Source organism: Toxoplasma gondii, chromosome VI (assembly GCF_000006565.2).
Source record: "Toxoplasma gondii ME49 chromosome VI, whole genome shotgun sequence".
In the NCBI taxonomy this organism is placed as follows: domain Eukaryota; phylum Apicomplexa; class Conoidasida; order Eucoccidiorida; family Sarcocystidae; genus Toxoplasma; species Toxoplasma gondii.
In genome coordinates this window covers 2,176,928-2,194,589 of record NC_031473.1, presented here as the reverse complement: position 1 = coordinate 2,194,589, position 17,662 = coordinate 2,176,928, and the positions used below count along the sequence as shown (strand labels likewise).

The window sequence follows — 17,662 nt, the reverse complement described above, 5'->3', positions numbered from 1 at the left end:
CAAGGAGAAATGACTTTGTCCGCGGTCATGGGGTCGGAAAGTTCGGAAAAGTCTGTAACATACTTTTTACTTACAACTGTACCCTACAGTTTACTGAATGCAACAGCCTCCAGAAATACATTCTCTCAGGTCAGCAGGTTCACTTCCAGAATGTTTTAACCCAGTATGAAAGCTGCAGCTCTCCGACCCGGGGTACCACTTGCATGCACTGCACGAAAACGCGGCACTGGGCACAATCCACGAGTCACCATCTTGCAGGGAAAGCTTACGCACAACTTGGACCCGTTATGAAAGATCTGCTCGTCACGTAACTCGGCATCTCTTTGCTTCAGCTTAAAATGGCAGCGAAAACGAACGTTTGAATCTTCATCAACATTTGGATTTTCCGTCAACATCTGGAATCACCGTCAACAACTGACATCCCCATCAGCTTCTAAAATTCCTGTATATACATATATATAATGTGCATGTATTTTTGCCATATCAAATGTATTTTTCATCATTTGCGGATATTCTTCGCAGACTGGAGCAGTTGGAATTATGTCTGTCGGGAGTCTTCAACAAGGCTGTACGCGACTGCTGGATTCCAGTGTGTCCCACGAGGGTTGTATGACTAATGCCAGCGCCACGCACAGGGGGACGGACCGGATTCTTGTTGGCCTGGCACCTGTTTAGTAACTGGATGAACGCTTTTTTTGCCGGCGTCCTTGTGGTGAAGCCTGTGTTTTACGTCTGATGAGAATTACAGTCCAAGCCCGAGGGTTTGAGCGAACCAAGGAGGAAAGCCAAGCGTTGAGTAAGCGGCTTGAGCGCCGTTCGCAAGAGCCTCAGCCGATCCTGGCACAAAACAGAAGCAGAAAGTCTTAAGTAAATCCACCTATCTCCTGTGCGTCCTCTTTACTGACACGGTTTCGAACTTGTCATTAACGCGTCAACAACTGCTGGAACGTCGGTTTTTCTGAATTTCAGAATATTCTGTCTCGCGACTTTGAACGTAGTGTGTATCGGATCATTAAGAATGAGTAGCAGCGTCCTCCGCTGTAAAATGCGGCAATAAAGGGTCCTTCTTGTGGTTGCTGGAGCACCAAATCTCTCACGAGGAGTGAAAAACGTGCGACGAGGTTGGCCTGGTTCCTTTTGTGGAGAGGAACCTTCACAAGAAGCCAATTTTCAGTTCTGTGACGACACCACACGGTGCTGTCACACTGAGCAAAACAGTGTTAGGCTTTTGGCTGTGGCCTGCGCGTTTGCCTCACCTGAAACGCCTTGTGTCCTTGGAAATTGATACCGACACCCTGTAGCAGGATGCGTACTTCAGATTCGATCACCGACAAAGACCGGTTTACCAAGGCTTTCACAGCATCTATATTATCCACGGATTCATCGTGCGGAACCTGCAGAATGGACAAACTCAAAGCGGCACTCTGGTCTCATAAACAGGGCTAAGGTGATTCGTCTAGAGTCACAAAGCCACCGTTGTTTGTATTTGATTGATGGTAGACGCAAGATGATACTTTGGTTCGAACTCAGTCTCGAAGCAGGCTTTGACGTGTAGGCTGAATCTTGGAGGCCGACCCTCCATTAAGCAATAGCTTGATCGTTCTAAATCCTAAGCTATTACTTATTGGTTAGTTGGAGGACATGCTGCTCCTTTTGGTGTCAGGACTATTCGTAGTTCTATCAACCTCCTTGGTACATGCGTCTTTCAGCGATCCTACGTGCATCGATGTGCCTAATGAGTCGGACATGAGCTCGCAACTCAAGATCACCCGCCGTATTGCCGCGAATCGCTCGAAGCCGTTGCTTATAGAAGAATTCTGTTTGAGTGGGAATTTGTGGAATGTGACCCTTTCCGAGTTCGACGTGATGTTCAAAGATGCACGAGTCAAGCAGGAGCCGTTCACCCGCTAACTATATATGGAAAACAGGCTTTCCCTTCCTGTGCCTCGCCTTATTGAATCGTGCCACCTCTACCCAGAACACAAAGCGTTCTCGCCTTGGTCACTGACAACCCTGCTGAACTCACTTGACACAGAAAAAATACGTAAACTCTCCGCCCTGTTTCAGCGAGCATTCCATCACTGCTGCGGTTCCTGGTGAGTCCTGTTGTCAAACAGTTGGTTCTCTCTCGTCTTTCAGTTGTTTCGTATCTTTCAACCGAGTCCACACGCATCTTGCGTCTATCGAGCTCACTATACGTTGCCTCGCGAGGTTCGCTCATTTCTTCTGCGGATAAAATCACTCTGCACGATCCAAACATAGCCTCTGGTCGAGTTGACCTGTCGTGACTTTCACCGTTATCGGGACACGCGTGCAGCAATGTTGGCCGGCATCCCAGGTGCGAACAGCACGTGGATAGGAGCGCGTGAATTAGGCCCTTTGCTGTCAGAGCGGGTTTGGGAAATGAAGGAGTTGAGAGCGCGTAGAGAAGATTACCAGAGTCATCCGTGACCTGCACATACCAGCCTGCCATAGAAGGGATCGGCATCGAAAAACCGAGCTTCGAGCACGGCTGTACGCGACTCACTATGAGCTCAGAAGAAGAAGCCATTTCTAAGTGTATCCGTCTGCGTCACCTTGCGGTCAACGACGGTTCCCTGACAGGCAAGCCACCACTGGTGTTCACAAGTTTCGATTTATCTCCAGCTTTCGTCAGTTGCCTGTGCAGTGTCTTCCAAAGTCATATATATATATATATATATACCCTTTATCTCGAAACTTAGCTTCACACCGTTGACACGCATACGATCCTTCGCTCGTTGACGGTATACATCAACACCAGATCCCGCTCAAACCATTCTATAGGTTTAGTATACGAGGCCTGCCGATGCCGTAACACGTAAACGGCGGTTGTTTATTTATGACGGTCCGACGGTAGGAAAATCCTAGTCGGTAATTATAGACGCGAGTGCAAGTTGATCCGACTCTTCACATGCTGTTCAATAAAGACTTTGGAAACAAGAGTCATTCAGACTGGTAAGGGCTCTTCACCGCGCCATTTTCTCTTGAGAGGTTGTCTTGGAGCCCAGTTTACTGGCGACACGAGATGCACCTCGGCGTGCGCCCGCTGGAGTAAAAACCTCGAAAAACGAACAAATGGAGACGTCCACTCCTGCGGTACGCGCTCATTCCAGCCTTCCGCGTTTGCGTAGCCACTACACTTGTTTGTCGTCAGATGACTGACACTTGCACCTCAGAAAAACCATGGCGCCGCAGTCCGGATGCGTCGCCTTATACAGGAAGTGCGACGCAGCCACGCCGTAAAAGACCTTCAGGTCGAGGCCCAGGAAAGAATTCGACAACCGCTACTCCTGCCATAAATTTTTCGTGTGGCAAAGCGCCAGTGCTTCTGATTCAGGTGGTCTCTCCGCATTATTTCTGCCGTTATTGAGAAACGTTTCCGCACTCAACTGAGAAACCGTTCATTAGCCTTGGGCCAAGTTTAACAGGTGATAGATTTGATGCAGCTCAAGTACAGCGGCAATCTGACTCGCAGGCGGGTCCTAGAGTGTCAGGCCTTAACTCAGACATGCCTGTCTGGCTTTTCTGCGGAGCGGCAGATACCTTGAAACGATTTGCGTGTGCCGGACGGATACTTGTCCACAAGACCGCATGAGATACCTTTACGCCGCCCCGACTGATTCCACCCTAGAGTTAAAATTATCACCTTTGCAGACACACTGAAGAAGGCATTAGGCAAAGTCTCCAAAGAAATACGGGAACAAATGAACACCGCAAAAATACACGAAACCCCACTGTCACTCGCGACCGACTCCGTGTGTGGCTGTTCGCAGCAGCGCATGCACGTGACCTCGACGGCCACCGCGGCCATGCCAAGAGCGAGACACCCGCGGCAGAATTCTTCGTACTCTTCATGGATTGTCGTTTGCCTTTCTGAAGGAGGGTGTGGCATTTGTCCAGCCAGTTGGACGGGCGCTTCTTGACTTTTTCACAACCTCAGTTTGGCGGTAGCTGGGTGTACCCGTCTGGCTCCCGCGACACGAGCAGCGGTGAGTAGTCTTGATAGCGGTGCGCGCGCCACTCTGCTTTCGCGCGAGCCTCGACGGTTTTGAACTGTTTTTCCCGCTTCCACTTAACCAAGTCAATTCTCCGGAGTGGGTGAAGCACCATTTCCACAGCAATCGGGATTCTGAGACCGGTTGGAAAACCGTGGCGTGGCCAGGTCTCTCAAATCCGCGTCCACATCCTGCATGCGGAGCTAGACGACCCTAGAGTCACCTGGCGGTGAAGTTGGCTGACCAGCCAGCTCACCGTTTTTTGGGCGATGTGGAGACTCGAGAGAAGAATCTTGTCCCAGTCACCTTTCGTTTACCTTAGGCTTTGTCGAAACTCGACGCGAAGGGATTCTCGGCCCGGCTGCGTCGCTGTGGACTACTCTCTGCTGGTGAAAGTGTCGGCAGACACCGGCTGGCCGCCGCTGAAGAGCACACCGACGTGGGAGCCCTTGAGTTTTTCGTCTCGTTTTTTTCTGGGAAATGCTTGTCATTCTGAGTCACTTAGAGACACTCCGGTGACCAGTGCGCTATTCCTTTAGACCGTCGCCCGCTTGGTCTTTGGCTGGCCCCGCCGACACGCGCTACCCCGCGCGCTTCTAGAAGCAGCGATTGGGAAGTCTTTCCCCGAGCTCTCGCTCCAAGCATGCCGCCTTCGTTACACACAGTTCGCGTTCTTGGCCACTCCCTTCCGTCTCTGCATCTGCTCTGTGTACTCCTCGCAGCTCCACGGTGAAAATGCGCCAGGAAACCGGGCCCTCTTCGTCAGCGTCGCGTCTCGTCCTGTGACAACAATGAGAGTTCGACCGACAAGAGAGTCAGGGTCGGAGCATTTCTCGAGTGCCCCAACCATGATACCCCCACCCTGTGAAGCTCGCAGAGACGGACCACCCTTCCTGCCGAAGAGCAGGCACCAAACCAGCGACGAGTCGTCAGAATCGGAGGAGAATTCGCCTCTTCTGCCACCCTTCCAGGCCGCAGTCACCTACGTCGGCACAAATGCTGATGGAAGTTGCCTTCTGGTCGGAACAACGGAGGGGTTCCTGGTGTGGACCGTCCAGCCCCTCAGGTGTATGTACACCTGCGCCTGCGGCCCAGTCACGCTAGTGGAGATGCTTCTTCGCACCAGTCTCGTTGCCGTCGTCGGTAAGCCTTCTCAGTCTAAAGCTGGCGGACTACCAACAGCTGCTTAATATTCCTCGTTCCTTTTGTCTCCGCCAGTGAACGAAACTGCGCTGATCTTCAAAACTCATCGTTGCGCGTTTTCATTCGCACGCGGGCGACTAAGAAACTAACCGCGCAGGCAGTTCCTCGTGAGGGCCTGTTTCGGGTTCCGACTTCTTCAAAGTTGAGTATGTAGTCTTTCAGATGCGCTGCTCGCAAGCGGCTGGCCAGGGAGAACCGGATCTCCCTCAACCTCTATATCCAGTTTTCTCAGGAGCTACTCGTTTATCCTCACTCCAGTATTCAGTAGGCGTTTTCTCCGCTTTGTTTCCCTCGTCCGTTCCTCCGTCTCAGAGTTGTTTGTGGCGATAGTATCAGTCCTTTCGGTATATAAGCACGGTAGCGCGGACGTGCAAATGCGTAGTCAGCGCGTCGAATCGCCGATGTCGAAGTTCTCGACGGATTTCTCCGACGTTTTTCACACGTTTCCTCACCGTTTCTCCACTCTCCTGTCTTTTTCTTCCCTTGGGTCCCGGTTCCATCTATCCACCGCATGTTTCAATCGTCTGTTCCACATTCCCGACTCTTTTCGCCTGGGTGGCCCGACACGCGAAACCCTGAACCCTCGAGTCAGTTCGTATCAGGGAAAATCTCCCAGATTAATTCATGTGCATTTCGCCGCATTCAAGCACTTGCCGCCTCGCCCGTTCACGGTGAACCATCTTGCACAGTTCTCGATCGCGGACGGTCTGTACAGAGACTCTATCGGCTGAGAAAGCGATCGTTATCACTCGATGTTCTAGCTGTGACCGTTATTTTCTTCATTCCGCCTGTTTTGTGCCAAAGATGCGGTAACCTCTTCGGACGGATCTTTCATAGTTCGAAAGTCGTTTTCCTCTCAACTGAATCTTGCGCAACAACAAGTAGTGAGCCGACAGGTACGTGCTCGCATGCTCCGATGTTTCAGAACTCCCACCCGTATCTGACCGTGTCTGCCCATGTCCCTGTTCAGGAAGTGGACTGTCTCCAACCTCCAGCCGCCGCCTCCTCACTCTTTTCAACTGCCGCGTCACCCCACCTTCAGTTTCCACTTCGTCGCCATGCAGTGCATGCGCTCAGATGCCGGGAGAGAGCAGTCTCGGCTTGGAAGCCATCAAGGCCTCGCTCGTGCTGCCCGACGCCGTGGCGGCGCTGCGGCTGACCCCTGAGCGTTTGGTGGCCTTTCTGCACAGAGAAATCCACTTTTTTGCGCTGCACAACCTCGCGCGTCTCCACGTCCTTCGTCGTGAACAGCTGGTGATTCTCGAACCCGTGCTGCCCCCACATCTGCAGCGCAGATTCCCAGCAGAGACAGCCGTCAACTTCTTCAGACCCGCAGCGCTCGCCACCAAAGCCCTCGCAGAGACAGTGGCACAGGCCATTGCCTCCGCAGAGACGACTGAGGGCTACTACGGTAAGCTCTCCCGAGAGGAACAAGAAGAAGACGAAGACGAAGAAGAAGACGAGGGCGCGCTGTGCGGTTCGGTCCTGAACCCCGCCGTTGTCGTAGGGTGCCCGCGGCGGCGCGCAGCAGATAGGAGACATTTCAGGGACAGGAGACAGATGGGGGGAAGTACGCTGGGGGCGTGCGGCCGGGAAGAGGCCGAAGAAAACGCGAGGAAGAAGAAAGCTGTAGAAGCTGCCACAGAAGCCGCAGGCAGAGGCAAAGGTGGACGCGAAGGAGACGCTGTCTGCGCTGTCTGCTGGACTCCGCAACACAGCTTTCTAGCTGTCCCCGGATCCAAGAGACGGTAAGACAACAAAGGTCTTTCAACACGAGGTTTGCAAAGGGATGAAGTTTCCGGTGGGGAAATCTGACGTTTCCTGAGCTTCCAGGTCTCCGCGTTTGCATGCCCCCTACTCCGGTGTACAGACACCTGGGTGCTTCGCTGTGAAACCGCGGCCTCACGGTCCATCCCGTGAGTGTGCCACAGACGTGTATTTGCAGCCAAGGGCGTCTCGACAGATCGCTGTGCCAAGCCACGGCGATCCGTCCGTCTTTCTGTGTCGTCTCTTCTGCCAGTCCAGGTATACATCTTTCTTTGTCTCTCATGACATCGATGCAAATGGGTCTCTTCAGGTGCGTGTGCCGATTCAGGTGTAGGGAAATCTACACTGTTTCTGTTAAATACAGCGGTCGAAGGTGGTATCACTGAGAGCTGTTCTGGCCGTGGCTGTTTGAGCATCTGCCGTATCCGCGTACGCACGCATACTCCGAAGAAAGATCCCCTCCGACTTCCGCGAGAGTCCGGTGTATGCGTGGAGATCCGTCTATGCTTTCATCTCCTTCTCTCAGCTCGAACTCGGGGACTGCCTCCTCGCCTTCGCCCGTCCGCTGCGACGCGACGACGCGGCTGCCGTCGGTGGCTGCTTCTGCGCCTCAGTCTTCTATTCTCTCTTCCACTTTTTCGTCTTTCTCTGTCTCGCCTCCGGGAGTCGTCTTCCTTTTTGACCTCTCCTCCCTTCGCTGCCTGGGCTGGCGAACCGCCCACAGACACCGCCTCACTGCGATGAACTTCCACCACTCGGGGTCGCGACTCGCCACCCTCTCGTCCAGAGTCAGTCAACACTCTCAGCTTGAAGTCATTGCACCTAGTGCCCTTGATACCTGAAACCCCCGTTGTCCTTCACAAACAAAGATCGTCACATATATATATATATATATACTTTTATTTACACATGCATAGATGTTATGTGTGGTGTCAGTGACAGAGAACGGCTTTGGGGGGCATTCTCGAAAAGCCGCTCACGAAAATTGTTTTTCGTAGTCCTGTGGACGTACACTCGAATACTCCGTGCCAGCATTCACTGCCTCCATGCCAGCAGCAACTCCGGGTGTACGTACACTGGAAGACGATCTCATTTCTGTTCCTGACGGGTGACTTAGGTGTTTTACCTCCGAACGCGCTTTTGTCCAAGTTTCCGAAATTCCATCGACATCTACGTATGTCTATCTACATCTGTCCATATCTATCTACATCTGTCTACTTGTATCCCGCTATATGTATATCCATGTCCGCATCTCTCTACGTCTATCTGTATCTATCTGTGGTTCTGTCTCTGTTTATCCTGTCGCCAGTCTCTAGCTCAGGCGCCGAGATTTGTCAGACCTTCGGTTTCTTGTTTCTGCCCTAGTGCTTTGCGTCATTTTCTTTGTTCTCCTCCAATTTGGTTTCTGCTCAGGGGACACTCGCGCGTGTGTTCTCCGTTCCGGACTTGACAGCGGTCGCGACTCTGCGTTTGAGTCGACCCTCGCCACAAGGCCCTCTGTCACTTCCTCTGAAAAAAGGCGTTGGCGCGTCGTCGCGCAGACGGCGACCAGCGGGACGCGGTCGATTCGAATACACTCTTTCCACTCTGTCTGTTTCTTCTTCACCTTCTTCACCCTCGTCGTCTCCTTCTGCCTCGGCTTCTCGTTCGCCTTCGCTGTCGTCCTCTGCGCGGACTTCAGATGCACGCGACGCTTCTGCGCGTCCTAAGGACCGACGCGTGAGTCTGCCTCAGCTCGAGGAAAGGCCGTTGGAGTCTCCGCCTTCTCCTGAAGGTCCCTCGGCAGCCTCGAGCGAGGCGACACCTCTCAGTACAGGTCTCTTGTCACCGAGAGATCCGTCTGTCGCTTCAGCGGAACCGGCGCTCAGTGATCGCAACGACCCTCTGTTTCAAGATGCACCCTTATCCGGTGCGCCGCCTCCTTCCTTCCGGTCGTCTGCCTCTGCTTCGTCCTCATCTTCCTCTTCTTGCTCTCCTCCATCTTCTGCTTGCTCTGCGTCTTCCTCCTCTTCTCCGCCATCTCCTCATTCGTCGTCTGTGTCTGTTGCGTCTGCGAAGCAGAGGAGGAAGAGCCGGAGACAGACCCGGAGAGAGGCGCTTCGCCCTGCGACTCCGACAGCAAAAGCGGGAGAGGCCGGGAGCCAGCAGACAGCGACGAGGGAGGAGGAGGGGAGTGGGGAAGCAGAAAGGCCTCTGACCTCTGCCGCGACCGTGCGTCTCTTGAAAGACGACCGTCGAGCGGCCTGCGAGACACCGGAAGAGGAACACCAGAAGGCCCAGACAGAAAACGAAGCTGGGGGCCTCCGGGTCGCAGATGACGGGAGGCTGGAAACGAAGGAGGCGAGTGACGATGCAAGTGTGCAGAAGAAAAAGGAGAATATGGCTTTTGCAGACAGCCTGCGGGAAACAGGCGAAGCGTTCAACGAGGAAGCAAAAGAAACAGTCTCGAGAGACGGCAAAGATTCATCGTCTCTATGCGGCATGCTTCGTCGCCAGGACACCGTCAAGCCTCTGGAATCGCATGCTGCCACGACTAGTCAACCTTCATCTCTCCACGAGGCAGCAGCGGCAATCACGTCTTCGTCTCGCTCCCAAGAAAAGGTGTCTTCTCCTTCCTCGTCTCCCTCTCTCTCTTCTTCTCCCCCTCTCTCCTCTTCTTCTCCCCCTCTCTCCTCTTCTTCTCCCCCTCTCTCCTCTTCTTCTCCCCCTCTCTCCTCTTCTTCTCCCTCTCGCTCCTCTTCTGCTCGCGCGTCGCTCTTCAGTTCACTGCTTTCTCCGGCGCCGGATCCGGAGGCAGAGGAGACAGTGGCGAGAGCGCACCCAGACGTCTCCTGCCCCGCGGCCGAGGCGGCGACTTCTCTCTGGGGATCTGTCTCCTCCTCTACGTCGAATCGGTGTCGTTATTCCCAGCACGAGTCTCCGTCGTCTCCTCTCTTGCCTCACAAAGCAGCTTTTTCGCCTTCGCCTTCGCCTTCGCGCTACGTTGCAGAGTGTGTGCCTCTGGAGACCGACCGGGGGTCGGACAAGCGTGTCTCTTTTGTCTCCTCGGTCTTTTCCTTTTCTTCAGTCGCTTCTGTCTCTCTACCTTCCTCGCCCTCGTCAGCTGCTTCGCGCAGAAGAGGAAGTTTGCCTGCGTCGCGCTCGGCGTCCTGGGCTTTGTCGGGAAGCAGAAGGCGTCAAGAATGCGCCGCAACCGACAGAGACAGTCTGCAGGATTCCGGTCGAGCGCGCGTGTCTGCTTCCCAGGGGGAAAGGCTTCTCGTTTGTTCTCTTCTGTCGACTCATCCCTTTCTCCCGCTACCGCAGGAAGCGGAGAGAGACCGACGCTCAGGTATCTCCGCAGGTCGAGACTCTTGCAGCGGCGAGAGGGACGAGACGCCGGAGGCGACAACCGAGGCCAGAGCGCGTGCAGACGGAGGAGCCAGTGGCGAAGACGCCAAGGGTCTGCGGCGGCTGAGAGCGTCCAAAGCTCAGGCGGCAAACAGCGAGGAAGAACGGACAGAGAAAAGAGTGCCGATGGTCTGCAGGTCCTCTCCTGGGTTCCGCGGAGACCGAGACGACCGGCGAGGAGAAGACTCGAAGGACAAGGGAGAAGTGCAACGCACTGGAGAAGAAGCGAGAGACGAGGAAGAAGAGCCGCATGAGGCAGAGGAGGAAGGGAAGAGAGAACGGTGGAAGTGTGAAGGTGGAAGGTGCTTTTCGCAGGCAGGAGACCCGGAGAAGGAAAGGCTGTTCTCCGGTGCAGAGGGCAGTTCAAGGACGCGCGGGAAGAAAGGCGACAAGAACGACAATCGTCGAAAGGAGAAGAAAGAAAAGGCAAACAAGAAGAGAAAGAAACGGAGAGAGGAATCCGAAAGACGGGTCTCCACACTTGAAGCACAGGAAGGCGATCTCTCCGGAGCCGGTGCCGAGAAACGGAGAGACGAGGACGCCAGAGAGCGAGAAGAACCGACACAGAAGGAGAGGAGCAAGAAGGAAAATGAGACGGAAGAGAGCACTCACGAGAGAGAAGGAAAGAGAGAAGAACCCTGTCCAAATGCGGAGTGGAATTGCGTAGGAGAAACTGACGAGATGAGAGCTGCGGACGCAGAGCGAGACGACGAAGCAGAAGAAGGAAAAACTGCAAAGGACAAATTACAAATGGCAGAAGCTCTCCGCGGAACAGCCGTCCCTTCCGTTTCTCGACGTTCCTCACAGGCAGATGGTCACTACACACTTCTTTTCTCGCCGCAGAAAGAGACCAAAAAGGAGAAGAGGCGACGGCGACGACAGAGCGCAACTGGAATCCAGTCTGCCTCCTCTTCTCTGCCGGCTTCTGCTTCCTCTTCAAAGTTGGAGTCCCGCCTTCGAGTTGAGAGTGTGAAGGGAACGGGGCAAACAAGCGAAAGAAAGCAGTCAACGAAGAACGAGGAAGAAAGCGACAGGACAACGAAAGAAAAGACAGAAGAGACAGAGACAGAAGAGCAGACAAAGACAGACGCCACACACTCTGTGGAGGCTTCCCCGACTGCGGGGACAGGCACATCCTTCGCATCGGCATATGTTCTGTGCGACGAGAGTGCGTCGGACTTTTCAGGGTCCTCTGCCTGTTCTCTCGCTGGAGAGACTGAAGAGTTCGAGTGCTCTCAGGTCTTGGCAGACGCAGAAGAAACAGAAGAGGGCGTTCTGATCTCTTCCACCTCTGTGTTGGTTGCTTCAGCGGTGCCGCTCTCTCTCAAGGGTTCAGAACATCAAACGTTTGAGCGTCTTTCCTCTTCTGCCGCCGCTTCGTCTTCTTCCTCGTCTCCCTCCTATCGTGTTTCTGCGTCTCCGTCAGAGAAGGTGCCTCCGCCAGATGTGTACAAGGCATCGCCGGTCCCTCAGACAGGCGATGCAGAAGCAGGCAGCAGGAAGGAAGAAAGGAAGGAAGAAAGGAAGGAAGAAGGGAGACGCCACTGTGGTGGCGCAGCAGGAGAGAACTCACACGAACTGGGCACCGTGTTTGCAGGTTGCGTGAGACTGTTCCGGCTCAAGGCGGAGACTGAGAAATCGCCGCGAGAGCGAAACGTCGGAGGGAGAGAAGCAGAGAGGAAAGAGCTGAGGAAGGAAAACGAGTCTTTGACCTCACACGTTGCCAGTTCTGCAGAGGACAGAGATGCAGGCTCTGTCTCGGATGGAACAGGCGTTTTTCTCTGGAGCCGCGAACAGCAGGCGACGACGCGAGCGAGACGAGAAGCATCCAAGACGACGGAGCAGAAAGACGTCGACGCGCAGGAGAGTCGAACGGCGCTCGAGTGCAGCCTCTCTCGCGTCGAAGACTTCCGGAGAGGTGACCGAGACGAGGAATGGATGGTACTAGGGAGAGAAAAGAAGTCAGGGAAGAAAGAGACAACCAGAGAGAAGGGGAAAAGCGAAGCAAGTAAGTGGTGGGGCGTCTTGGCAGCTCATCCTCCCCCCGAAGCGCCGCTCCGATCTGCTCCAGCGGTCGTCGAGCCGCCCGCGTACGGAGGCGTCTACCGGCGGCGGGAGCTTCCGGAGAAGCGAGAGAGAAGCTCTTGGAGAGGCGACACAGGGGGGAATCTGCGAGAAGAAGCGATAGAAGGCGCAGAGAACGCGGAGGCCAAACAGCGGCCGGAAAACGTCACGGACGAAGCCGGCGACCCTTCCTCAAGCATGCCCTTCAAGGACGCCCGTCGCCAACGATCTGAAACAGCGGAGACAACAGAGACGGCAGAGAGAGGGAGAGGAGAGAGAAACGAAAGAGAGAGAAGGCGGGAAAGGAAATGCAGGAAGTGCCAGAGACAAGTTGCCATCTTGATGAGTCAGGAAGCTTGCCATGCAGGTGCCGTCGCTTACGAAAGAGAACGAGGGCCGCGGATTCCATACATCGCCTTCGACGCTGAAGGCTCCCTGCTCACAGCTACGAGTGAGGAGAAGAGAAGCAACAGAGAGCGGATGAGGAAACGGGAGAGATGGGAGAAAGACGAAGGACAAAAGGAAGAAGTGGAAAATACGCGTGAACGATCCAGAGGACCAGCTGGCCAGAGAACAAGAACCAGGGACGAAAAGGAACAGAGCGTGCATCGGGAGAGAGAAGAAAGAGAGAGGAGAAGGAGAGAAAAGACTGAGAATGAAGAAAGAGAGAGAGAAGGAGAGAGAGAGGTTCAGTGGTCCTCCTTTTTCCCTTTAACATCTAGGAGGAAGTCGGAGAGTGTATTAGGTCTCGGGGACCCGCGGTTTGACTCTCGAAGAATTTCTTCTGTGCGTTTTTCATTCTGATCGAGATGTAACGCATTGATTGCGACGCTTCTTAGCAGGACTCTACATGTCTTCTTTCCGTCTCGCCGATTTTCTGTTTCTCCGCTCCTTTAGGTGGCGACGGCTGGGTTTACGTTTTTCAGCTTTCCTCGGCGTCTGCGTCTTCTCTCCCTCGCCCTTCAGCTGTCCATACACCGCAGGGTCACGCTTCCGCTTCTTTCCTGCCACGCACCGCGACAGAGGACAACTGCCGATTTTCTGCAAGTTCCAGGGAGACGCCTTTCCCGGTCTCCTCGCCAGACGGCGTTCCCTGCCGCCCTTCCATGGGTGCTGCTGCGAACCAGGTTTCTGCAAAAGAGACGAACGTCACCGAGGAAAGACACCACAGTGCAGTCCCTCCTTTTTCGTCTCCTTCGTTTGCGGCGTCTTCCACTTCGACTTCTCCATCGTTTTTGTCTTTTTCGGAGGATTCAAACAGACGCGATAAAGAAAACGCAAGGAAGGAGGGAGACCGACGAGACGCAGGGTCTCTGTCGGCTTCTCTCGGGAGCTACGCCACCGTAGGCATACGGAAGAGAAAAGAATGTCTGTATTTATGTAGGTATATATATATATATGTATATATATGGATCTGTACATGCTTTGGGTGAAGTATATAGATGCATCTGTATGTCTGTTTCTGCATGTATGCACATGCATAGATAAAAGGAATGGAGAAAAAGAGCAAAAGTGGGCGGAGGTTGCGAGAAAGGAGGAACGGGATTGAGGCGAGGAGAGAAAGACGAAAAGCAGGGGAGACAAATACAAGAAGATATTCAGAAATAGAACTCCTTTTGTCTTCTTTTCTTTGCAGTCTGCTGTCTCGTCGCTTCTATCCTTCTTCTTGCCCGGCAGTGAGGCCCTCGTAGAGGCGCAGAGCTGCTGCTGCTATCTCCAGTTACCCCACTTCAAGAATCGGCTGTACGTACACCCCAGGTCGCCAGCCACTTACTTTCCTTCGACACTTTCTTGCCAGTATTTACATGTTTCACGCGCTCTGTCCAAAATACGAATACGAATATATATATATATATATATAAACATATATGTAGAAGCCATGTACATATATATATATATATATATAGGTATTTGTTACATGTAGAGCGAGTGGGATCTGTGGGTAGAGAGATTTGTGGCTAGCTGATTATGTGCAGAGGTAGGCATGTAGGTATGCAAACAACTAGATAGATAAATGGATATATGTATATATGTATATATATGCATATATATATGTATATGTATATGTCAGTGAGTATATGTACGAAGAGAGAACAAGAAGTGAATTTGTGATACTCATGCATCGACAAAGACTTGGAGAGGACTTGGAGAGATTTTACGAGCCAGCCAGAGACGTTCGATCTCTAGTATTAATTGCCGTCTGATATGTGCAGGCGGCAACTTTTAGGTCGACCTTTGTGCTCTTGAAACTTCGCTAAAGAATATTGATTCTACTCTGTATGTACAGATACACGTCTGCAGATACTGTCTCTCTCTGAATATATATATATATAGATATAGATATTGGTAGATATATACATCTGTGTATATATGAAGACATAGCATACATACCCCGCATTATGCGAAAGGATTCACATCAATATATCTGTGTATGTACGCATATCTACATATATACATATATTTACAGTATTGGTATTAAGCGCCAGGTTCTCGTGGACAGGGGGTGTATGGTTTTTATTCTTTCATAGTGTCTCTATGTCTACGTATATACTTTTGTGTAATCGATACAGGTAGATGAGTCTCTGTGATGATGTGTAAAAGCAGCTTGATTCTGCAGTGTCCGCCAGTGGCAACGTTTGCGTCGAGGGAAGATCTCGGTCTAGGATAAATGTATGTTTCTCCGGTTTGTACATGAAGAGTGAGGCGCGAAAGCACTTGTCTGCATGCATGTCGCACTCAGCTCGCGGCAGTGTGTGCCTATGCTCCTCGGCGCCGAACCCACATCTCCTGAACTGTCTCCTCGCCCTTCGGCCAGAGTCTCCTCTGTCTCCGATGGTGTCCCCTCTGTTTTCGGAGGTGTCTCCTCCGGGGCGCTAGAGAGGCGGATCCAGGTAGGAAAGAAGCATGTGCGCGTGTGAAAAAGTCTAAAATATAAAAGTGTACAGTGAAAAATTCCATCTATTTCCCCCATGATTATAGAGAAGAGTAATTGAACGTTGGGACTGTTTTTCTTCAAGTGCTCAGACTGTTATAGGGCTCGCCTTTCTTTTCTATATAGTTGAACTCAGCTTCAGAAGGGGATTGCCTGGTTTCTTCGCTGCTCTGAGGGGATCTCCTTGCTGCAGACGGGTCGTCTGACGGCTTCAGTTTGCAGGATCAAGAAAACAGGTTCCGGCCTCTTCTTGTCGGTCTCCGTTTCTGCAGTGAAGGGGAACAGTGGGATCGCTCTTGTGGACGCATGCCGTCCTCTGTAGACAGCGAGAGACTGCGCCGTTTCCGGCTTTTTATTTCCACGAAAGGGGTGCTTCTTCCTTGTCTATTGGCCGTCTCATTCTTCAGAGAAAAAACAACTCGGTTGTGCAAGTCACTTGTGTCTTGCGTTGTCTTTTACGCAACGGGCTCCACTCAGCTTCTCTCCTTGCCTCTTTCGTAGACGCAGAGACTCTCTTTCTCCTCTCCCCATTTCCGTCCTCTGTCGCTGAAGCACCTCCCTTCTTTTTTTTGCGTTTCTTATCATAGAGGCGAACCGTTCGCACCCTCTCCGCTTCCTTTCTTGTCCTGAGAACTTCAATGTCTGCTCTGTCTGTTTTCTCTCCGTTCGCTGCTTCAGGAGAGTTAGAGACAGTGCGTTCGTTTTCCGTCCAGGGTCTTTTCTTTTCTGTGGCTCCCTTGTCGATCTTTCGCAGGTGCTCGTCGCCACGTACTCCGGCTGTGCTTATCTCTACGAACATGAGGCGGAAAACGCGCATGCTGTGTCTGCTGCTTCGCCGACGACTCTCGCCTCGGAGAGCGCCTGCGCGTCTTCTTGGCCCCACTGGAGTCAGTCCGTGACACCCTCTTCGTCAGACCGCGCGCACCAAGGGAGGAAATCCGCGAAGAGCTGCTGTGCGCGGTAAGAGAAAAGCGAAGAGAAGAAGACAGACAGGAGAGAACAAGAGAGAAACGAGTGAGAGAGATGAAGCGCGGAAGGAACACGGAAGAAGGAGGAGCAAGCAGAGGAGGGTGTCAGAGGGGAGAAGAAAAGAAGAAACAAAGCCAAGGGAAGGAGTGCGAGGAGCAAAGGTGTACGAGAGAGAACAAGAAGGATGTGATTAAGAAAACAGAACAAAACGGAGAGGAGAAGAGAGCAAAAGAGAGAGGAAAAGAGCAGAGCAGCAAACTCTTGAGAGAAAGAGAAGTTAGTAGGGAGGAGCATCCGATCTGAGCTGTGAACGGCAGAGGATACTAAAGAGGAAAAGGAACAGACAGGCAAGGACGAGCGTTAAGCACAAAGTAAAAACACTGCAAATCGTCTGTTGTTTTTCTTGATCAGGATGAGACGAGAAGTCATTCTCCAGACCTGCAACTCAGGTCTCTTTGAAGACGACGCCTCTTGGTAGCTTGCACAAAGTCCTCAATTCCTGTCCTTTCCTCATAGACTCCTCGGCCTGTAGATCGATGGAGTCAATCGTATACTCCATCAAACAACTACAAACGTATCCTAAATCCATATATATATATATATATATATATATATATATATATGTATACATGCTGATGATATCTACACATCCTCGAACCCTCAAGACTACCTGTTCTTATATATATATATATATACATATATATATTTGTTGATCTGCGTGCGATCTGTGAGAGTAGACGTTTTTGTATTTGTGTGTCCTGCCTTCGAGTATTCCTTTTCGAGATGTTTAGAGTCATGTTCGAACGCAGAAGGGCAACAGGCCTTCCAAACACAGAGAGGCCGAGACGCTGAGGACGCGAGCACATCCAGAGAGGGCGTTCATTTCGGATGCGTATACTCACTCCTCCGGCGACTGTGGTCCGCAAACCTCCACGCGTTGTTTTTTGCGTGCGACAGAAAGTGAAAGACAATTGGAAAGAAACGACCTGGAAAAAAGTTGTTTTCGCGGTCACATGAGTCGACGCAGGGCGTCTGTGCCTGCGAAGGTTTTCAAAGGGCTGTTTCGTCGTTCCACTGCTTTTTCGTTCTGTGTTTTCTCTGTTCGTTCTTTCTTCGTTTGCTGCCAGTGTGAGAAATCTCTTCTCTCTGTCGCGGTCCTCAACTTCCTTTGCGACGTTCAGTGTCTCACGTCCCCCATAAGAAGCTGAAAGCCGTTCTCTCCATCTCCTTCGCTTCGGGGAAGTTGAACGAAAACATCAACAGCTGCACAGAGCGTCTGACTCTTTTTTCGGATCCTGCAGTTCTCAGCGGTGAAAGGTCA

The 17,662-nt window shown here is 52.4% G+C and overlaps 2 protein-coding genes across 2 annotated transcripts; one reads left to right on the top strand and one right to left on the bottom strand.

Annotated features, from left to right (window-relative positions):
- The first annotated feature begins 159 nt into the window (after positions 1-159).
- TGME49_242700 (hypothetical protein) lies at positions 160-17,659 on the top strand. The gene is made up of 9 exons (XM_018780653.1): positions 160-5,159; positions 6,190-6,967; positions 7,513-7,774; positions 8,400-12,891; positions 13,338-13,783; positions 14,077-14,183; positions 15,181-15,331; positions 16,127-16,332; positions 16,753-17,659. Exons 1-9 carry the CDS (start codon positions 4,808-4,810, stop codon positions 16,817-16,819), a joined length of 6,861 nt encoding a protein of 2,286 aa, XP_018637491.1. The 5' UTR covers positions 160-4,807; the 3' UTR covers positions 16,820-17,659.
- Positions 727-2,551, bottom strand: TGME49_242710 (hypothetical protein; the record flags this gene model as incomplete). Its single annotated transcript, XM_018780654.1, has 3 exons — positions 727-837; positions 1,257-1,394; positions 2,027-2,551. The coding sequence occupies 3 exons, from the start codon at positions 2,549-2,551 to the stop codon at positions 727-729; spliced, it is 774 nt and encodes a 257-aa protein (XP_018637490.1).
- Positions 17,660-17,662: the final 3 nt, after the last annotated feature.